Consider the following 8,442-nt stretch of genomic DNA (forward strand, 5'->3'; position numbering starts at 1 on the left):
CAAATGTTTTAAAGTGGAATTATTAGTGGTGTCAAATCGATTAATTGCAATGGCATCCAAAATAAATGTTTGTTTACATAATATGCGTGTATACTACGTATATATACACACACAATGTATATATTTAAGAAATATTTACCTCTATCTATATATTTATTTAGTGCTGCCAAATCCGTTAATCCCATCCACATATATGTATTCATTTTTATATGCTTTTTTCTATATAAATATATATATATATACACACACACACACACATATATGTGTGTGTATGTATATATATATATATATATATATAAATTCCACACATTATGTAAACAAACTTTTATTTTGGATGATTAATCATGATTATTTGATTTGACAGCACTATTTATATTATATATAAATATAAATGGCATATTTCTTGAATATACACACATTATGTAAACAAACTTTTATTTTGGATACGATTAATTGATTTGACAACTATAATTTATGTAAACTAGAATCATTTTTTTCTTGTTAAGAGTACTAATTCACTTCCCTATTAATTTTCTGCCCAAAATGTATAATTTTTGATATGTTAAATATGTATAATATAAAACCTAGCACACTAACATGTTCTGTTTAGTGTATTTCTGCTGCCTAAAATATATCGACAGTAAAAATGCATCAGTCGTCCTTGAGCACTGTGATGGAGAAAGTAGAGTTGCACTTGCCTTAAAGCTGCTGCTGTCTTACAGTATTCATAGTGATCGAAAAGCGCAGTTTCTTCACGCCAGTGACATTCCAACTGATTTGTCTTGCCTATTTTGACCTTTTGTACGTAATCTGTGTGTATTAACCATTAACCTCATGACATCTTTATTAAAAGTCTTGGAAAATGCACAGCGTTAGGATTAGTCATGCATTACAGGCACACACACGAACACCCCCGTCCCACACAGAGTCCAAACACTGGTTCAGGAAAGCCGTTCTGCTTTATTACAAAGAAAGGGAGCTTTAAAGGTGGTCAGAAAATACAAGATTGGTCTGTTTTTCGTACTATGGGTTTTCCCTTTCCTACGAAATGCTTCTATTCAAATAGCTGCAGCTGAAATGTCTCCACCCCCTTGTTCTTTTTTTGTTTCGCAATACAGATGTCCTCGCTCAGGCCTTCCGTGTCGCCTTTATTCGTTTAGTTGAATTGGTCTTTAAGTGCACAGGGTAACAAACGTGATTCCCCGTCTGGCAGCTCAACATACTGTCACTAATTTTTTTTGTCTTTTGCGTGTTTTTTTTTTTTGCTTCTACCACATAATGCCATTTCTGTTCACCTCCTAAAAACGAGGTCAAGCATAGGTACTTCTTCCAAAATAGACGCCATGTATATATATATATAGATACATCTATCTATATATATCATATATATACACATTCATACATACATATCTTTATTCATGTGATGTCAAAAAATTAAAAAAATGTACACGTTTATTACAAAATCGTAACAAAGACTGAAAAGGGTTCGTATTCATTCTGGAACAATGTTTCTCGGTAAGCTCACAACCGCCTGGTCCACAGGTTGTGCCCAACAACGGTCACTGAAACAGTCTGATTGGGATTTATTGACGCTAAGCAGAAAAACACCTCACCGGATGAGAAACGCAAGGTGGATGGAGTAAAACAAACGGGAAATGAAAAGAAAGAAAAAAACCCGTGGGGAAACGGAATGAAAAAAGCACCTCCTTGATGTCCGTTCAAGACGACGTCGACGGAAGCGAATTTCCCACATTTAAAAAAAAAAGCAGAAAACAATTTTTGTGTTCTTTTATTACTAAATAGTGCAACAATGAACATTGCATTTTCTTTTGCCCTTGTGTATTCACATGTATTGGATTTGTCTTTGTGTCTGTCCTGTTTGTTAGCACAGCGCGCTTCGGAAAACAAAGCGCGAACTGCGTTTTAATTTCTCTTTAATACCAATGGATGTGTTTGTGTGCTGTACTGCAACTTCAAAGACTCCAGGCAAACACCAAAAGGGGCTTTCCATCAGAGGAGTAAACAAAACATTGACCCTGCTCGAAATGAAATGGAGGGAGAGAAAAAAACAAAAACAAAAAAAACGTAAGAGGGGAATTTAAAAACAGAATGAAAATATATAGAAGTTTTGTGTTCGGGCAGCACATAATTTGTAAGGCAGGGCCCCCCCCCCCCAGTTCTCAAGGTGGAGACCCCTGCCACCCCCCTCCCCCTCCCGCAGTCCTAGTCCAGACAGTTGAGGAATAAAACCAGGTTTTTCGTTGTGGTCAGGCAGGTCGGCTGGCTGTCTGTTGCCGATGGCTCTTAGAGCTCAGGGGCGCTGACGCACTCAGCTTCAGAAGGCCTGCTGGGCCGGATTGTAATTGAAGGTGGTTGGCACGTGAGGCCGCTCCTCTAGCTTGTCGTATTCCAGGTGAAACTCCTGAGAGGTGAGAGAAAAGCACAGAGGTGACGTTCACTTATATATACACACACAACATATACTTCACTTGAATGTTTACATTATCAGCCTCAATGGATAAGCGTGACTGATGCTTTGCAGGGAGTTTGATTGACAGGTGATCTGACCAATCATACAATCAGACAGGAGAGTAGCCAATTAACGTTGGTGGACATGAACTTGAAAAATAGTGTATTGACTAGGGATGCACCGAATATTCAGCCACCGAAAAATTCCGGCCGAAAATGGCCCAAAAGTGCATTTTCGGTTTTCGGCCGAAACAGTATGTTGACGCAAACAGAAACCGCAGCCTGCACGTGCTTGTCTGAAGCAACACATCTGCGGTGTGGACGTATTTCAGTATATCTGAGAAAGACCCACGGATAGCGATTTGCAAAACATGTAATGCCGAAATTTCAAGAGGGGGTGTGTCTGCAGTCGTGCGTGCAGTAATTAGAGCAGAGATCGAGACAGATGTAGCTTTCAGTGAGTGAAAAACAATGGCGTTACATCGCAATATTTTAAAGATATGTCTTTTCTATATATGTTTATAAATATTTGTGTTTTAAACCATGGAGGTGAGCCAATGGATATCACACAAGCAACGTGAAAACTGCGCAATATGTTAAAGTGAAAGACAATGAGAGACGATCACACTTCATATGCTGTTATTAATTTAGTCCCCTAATATTTTTCTTGTGCCCCGAACATGGTGGGAAAGAAATAAAAAGAAACATGTGTAAGGTTTGTTTTTGAAAGTTGGTTCTTGTAATAAAGCTCTTAATTTTCATTGATGACTGCAGTGTTATTAGGGGTTAAGAAAGTCTTAATTATGATTTCAGGTGGTCTTAAATGTGGGGACTGAAAGACAAGAATTGCGATGAAACTTCAAAAGTCTATCCATTGAATAAATATGAGCGCTGCACATTTCATTTGTTGTGATGCTTTGTGTACTACCAATCTGACAGCGCCTCCTGCTGGAAGAGAAACACAGAGTTGTAAATGTGGACTGATGGATCCACATCATAATGGGTTGTAAAAATTTAAACAATTAAACAAAGGCAGTAAAATATATGTATATGCTACTAAAGTAATATAATACTTGATAATAATTGTTTAAATTAATATAATTGATTTATTTTTTGAAACTCTGATATTAATTTATGCAATTGCAATGCCTTGATTTTAGTAAGATTAGTACACAGTCATAGCCATAAATGCAATGGTACTAATAATTGGCATAATTCTTTCGGTGTTTCGGTTTTCATTTCGGTGCATCCCTAGTATTGACATCTTTCTGCGGTTGAAACAAGGTACCTTTTGATGTTCATTCATGTTTATTTTGTGCTATAACTAGTAAGAAGAAGAGATGATCGGTTTACGTGAGATTTGAATTGAAAAAAAGACTAAATTTGAAAGCTGACACTTTGTTTCACACCAAAATTAACCTGCTCTGTCTTGTCTGTCAGCACGTTGTACGTTTCCTCTTTGCTCCGCGATGTATAGTAGTATACATTTGAAGTGGATCAAAAAAAGTTAAAGTTGTCCTAAGACAAGAACGGGTATTGTTTTGGTTTTAGGACAATTTTTATATATTTTTTTTTTTTTAATAATTGAAAACAAGAAATCTGTCTCAAAACCTAATTGGTGAAACGTACATTTTTAAGATACACGAAATCGGTCTCTTCTTTAAAACTTTAATTAGTAAAACATAATTTTTTGAAAATATTACATTTTTTTAATAATGATGGAAAACAACACAAAATTAGTCAAATCTTATTTTTTGAAAATATTAAATTATAGTATTTTTTATAATAGCAAACAACATACTCTCAAACTTAATTAGTAAAATCTTAATTTTTGAAAATATTTAAAAAAATATATTTTTATAATAATAGCAAACAACATACACAACATCTGTTTCAAAATCCAATTAGTAAAATATACATTTTTAAAAAAAATATTAAAGGAATTTTTTTTTATAATAATTGTAAACAGACAAAATCTGTCTCAACTTTAGTAAAATATACTTTTAAAATATTAAAATAAGTACTTTTTAAATAATAATAGCAAATAACACACACAAAATATGTCTTTATAATATATTTTTTAATTTATAATAATTGCAAACAACATAAAATCTGTCTCAAAAATTAGTAAAATATTTTGTTATAATATAATTTTTTTTTAAATAATGATGAAGAATAACATGCACAAAATCTGTCTCAAAACCTAATTAGTAAAATATTATTTTAAAAAAATATAAAATACAGTATTTTTTAAATAGCAGTAAAAACAAAACCTATACAAAATCTGTCTCAAAACCTAATTTTTTAAAAATATTAAAATATAGTATTTTTTTTATAATGGCAAACACACAAAATCTGTCTCAAAACTTAATTGGTAAAATACTTTTTTTTTTTGAAAATATTAAAATATTTTTTTAAATGATAGCAAACTACTTGCACAAAATTGGTCTCAACACTTAATTAAAACATACATTTTTGGAAAAATTAAAATATGTATTTCTTATAATAATAGCAAACAACATACACAAAATCTGTTTTAAAACCTATTTAGTATAATGTACATTTTTTTTTAAATATTAAAATTTTTTAGAATAGTTGCAAACAAGATACACAAAATCTGTCTCAGAACTTTTAATTAGTAAAACAATTTTTTTTAAATATTACTTTTTTTAATAGTGATGGAAAATAACAGACAAAATTAGTAAAATCTTAAATTTTGTATACGTTGTTTACAATTACTGTAACAAATCTAAAACTATATTTTAATATTTTCAAAAATTAATATTTCACGAAGTTTTGAGACAGTTTTTATGCTGTATGCTATTATAAAATACTATATTGTAGTATTTTCAAAAACGTATATTTTACTAATAATGTTTTGAGACAGATTTGTGTTTGTTGTTGTTGTTTGCTATAAGAATTGAATTTAAGCAACAGCTCTCTTTTAGCAACATTTGACTGCACCCTAAAATAAAAAAAACATAGCTTTTCCACACACTTTAGTTTGTACGAAAACTGAACAATGTCTGAAACTATGTATTACGAGAACTTCCCTCACTATGATGAATCATTTGTACCTCAATTGTCAGTTGCTTTGGATAAAAAACAACTGCTACATAAATAAATGTAAATATATTGTATTAAGTTTAATTAAGCATTAAATCAACCATCTTGCTCTAAATCAACCACTGGCATTGGTTCGTTTAAACAAACCAGGTGTTAGGTTTAAACGCTCATGTGCTCATTTTACCTTAGCGACCTTCCTCCAGTTATGACAATCAAAGAAGTAGTATGTTCCTCTCTCGTAGGTGTTGGTCTTTAGCGTGGGCTCCATGCCAGGTGCTCTTGTGATCCAAACCCTTTCCTCTTTATGGTACCTCCAGTCCCGGTTGAAACTACAATAAAACAAAACGTTCAACTTAACCTCTCGACTTCTACCTCAAATTGGTTTCCAGCAAAATTCAGGACAAGGAGTCCTAGAATGACGAAATCAGCAAGACGTACAGCTCAACGGCAGCGAGAAGTTGTAAGAGGTCTCCTCCGTTCATGTAGTAGAGGTAAAACAGCAGGTCTTCACCATATCTTCCCAGTTTTATTGCAGCCAGCTGTATAGAGCACATTATGAGGTTAGCATGATCCACATATAACAATTTCAATGCGTTTCTACTGCAGTGTTCATCACCTCACCTTGTCCCTTATGTGAATGTTGGTTAAGTACTCTGAGGGAACATGGAAGTCTAAAAAAAATCCCCAAAACAAATGCATTTATTACTGAAAAGCCACAATTAATTGGTTATCTCTACAGATTAAATTAAAATTAAACTTTTACCAATGTCTTGTGGTCGACATGGAGCTGAAGCCCAGGGAGATGCAAACTTAGGATACAGATTCCTACAAACCAAAATAGAATGAGTGTGTGTACAAAAAGAGAACGCTAACAAAAAAATCAATACTTGGCACAAAAAAGGCGTCTTACTCCGGAGAGTTGAGGTTGAGTCCTAGCGTTGTTAGGTCGCTTCCTAAAGCCAGGTGAACCATGCCAGGGTCCGTCTCAGCTGCCCGGATGAATGTCAGGAGTCCAATCATCCCAAACTGATCCGTCACCATTCCTGAGGGAATGTTTGTTACCTTGCCTATACAAGATGAGAAAAATGTCAAGTTTGATTGAAAGTGTCCAATAGACAGGGTTACCACATCTTTGACCCATTTCCATACATTTTTCAGCAGATGCAGACTTCTACATTTTTGGTACAAAGAGCAATTTCTTGTCAAGGTTAACTAAAAGCATAAAACAATTGTTTCTTGAAATAAACTAACTGAAAAAAGATATATATAAAATGCAACCTTTCTCATTTTCAAGTTTCATTTTATCATGATGTAGTAAGATAGCCAAACTTTAAATAATAATGAACTAAAGCTATATAGACAGCTAATAAAAATGACAAACACAAACAACAAAATTCCTAAAACTTTAACCAGAATACAAAATAAACAAAAAATAGTTAAAAAAAAAAAAAAGTAAAAATATATATAAAAAATATAATATCCCAATAATACAAAAAAAACCCTGTTTCTAGTCGGAATATTTTTAATTCTGGTGTAATTACATTTTAATTACTCCAAACATAGCTACACAATCATATATCATAGGCCTATATACACACACAATTATTTTTAAATAACAAAAGTGTGTATTGAGTTATATTTTGTTAATAAATACTTTTGTCTTCATTTTAAAATTTATAAACATTTCAATTTAAATTATTTTATATTAAAATGTATATATACACATTTAATCTGGCTAGAAACATTGTTATTTTTGTTTTATATATAGATTTTTTTTTATTTGTATAATTTTATATATAAAACAAAAATAAGAGTTTCTAGTCAGATTAAATATTCAGAAATCTACTGTAATTATATTTTTTACTCTAAACATAGCTACACATAGTTATATTACAGGCTTATATATATATATATATTTTTTTTTTTTTAAGTAATAAAAGCGTGTTGATTTTTTTTGATACTTGTCTTTACATTTCATTTCAAAATTTATTAACATCTGAAATAAAATTATTATATATTCAAATTTATATAGTCATTTTTTAAATAACTTTTTTTACTTTTCATTTTATCTTTTAAACTCTTATGTTAACAAATGATTTTATATATATATATATATATAAAAAATATATATCTATATATATATATATAAAAAATATATATATATATATATATATATATATATACACACACACACACACACACACACACTTTCTTTTTTATATATTTTTAGATCTAAAACAAAAAACTGAAAAATGACATAACCAAACAACGAAATTCCTAAAACTTTAACTACAAAAAAAAAAAAACCACCTCTAAATATTAAATCACTTCCAGCCTTTGTGTAATTGTCCACAAAGGCTGGAAGTGAAAAACTTCTTATATTCAGGTATGCATAATTATTAGGCATAGGTTTTCTTTTACAGATGAAAAAGGCAAAAAAGAGATTGAACTCAGACTGAAAGTAAAAATTATTACAAGCAAAAGAGAAGAATGCAATACAAATGCAATAACAGAATTTGCAAAGTTAAGGCATGACCATTGGACAGCGAAATGCTCATTGGGTCAGCATGGTCAAAAAAAAAAACAGAAGAGAAGAAAAGACGCTGTAATTGCAAAATAAATCAGAATTAAGTTGAAGAATTAGGTGCGAAACCATCAGGAACCATTTAGTTTCCAGCACCACCCTATCTACCTGGAGTCTCCAGAAGTGCAATGTGTCAGGTCTCAGGTGACCCTCACTTAAGAATAACATGCTGTAGTGTTGTGAAATACATTTTATATGCTTTATAGACAGATAAGTTGAGAGTGACTTTTGAAGGACCAGATCACATCCTCTTGTACCACTGTTTGAAGAATTTATCTTGCCAGAATCTGACAGTAAGTTTTGGGATTTATTTTTAGTTTCCT

At 31.8% G+C, this 8,442-nt stretch overlaps 1 protein-coding gene across 1 annotated transcript; it reads right to left on the reverse strand.

Moving 5' to 3' along the window:
* Positions 1 to 1,772: 1,772 nt before the first annotated feature.
* Positions 1,773 to 6,597, reverse strand: LOC141301545 (CCR4-NOT transcription complex subunit 2). Its single transcript, XM_073831740.1, has 6 exons — positions 6,446 to 6,597; positions 6,299 to 6,360; positions 6,157 to 6,206; positions 5,974 to 6,074; positions 5,720 to 5,864; positions 1,773 to 2,422 (listed from the first exon to the last, which is right to left on the reverse strand). Exons 1-6 carry the CDS (start codon positions 6,574 to 6,576, stop codon positions 2,336 to 2,338), a joined length of 576 nt encoding a protein of 191 aa, XP_073687841.1. The 5' UTR covers positions 6,577 to 6,597; the 3' UTR covers positions 1,773 to 2,335.
* Positions 6,598 to 8,442: the final 1,845 nt, after the last annotated feature.

Source organism: Garra rufa, chromosome 25 (assembly GCF_049309525.1).
Source record: "Garra rufa chromosome 25, GarRuf1.0, whole genome shotgun sequence".
Taxonomy (NCBI): domain Eukaryota; kingdom Metazoa; phylum Chordata; class Actinopteri; order Cypriniformes; family Cyprinidae; genus Garra; species Garra rufa.

Excerpts from the sequence above, each read along its gene's own strand:
- LOC141301545 (XM_073831740.1), bottom strand. The coding sequence starts at position 6,576 with ATGGTGACGGATCAGTTTGGGATGATTGGACTCCTGACATTCATCCGG. Across the intron at positions 6,361-6,445 it reads CTCAACCTCAACTCTCCGGA|GAATCTGTATCCTAAGTTTG; the intron begins GTAAGACGCCTT and ends TTTGGTTTGTAG. Across the intron at positions 2,423-5,719 it reads ACTGGAGGAAGGTCGCTAAG|GAGTTTCACCTGGAATACGA; the intron begins GTAAAATGAGCA and ends CTCACCTCTCAG.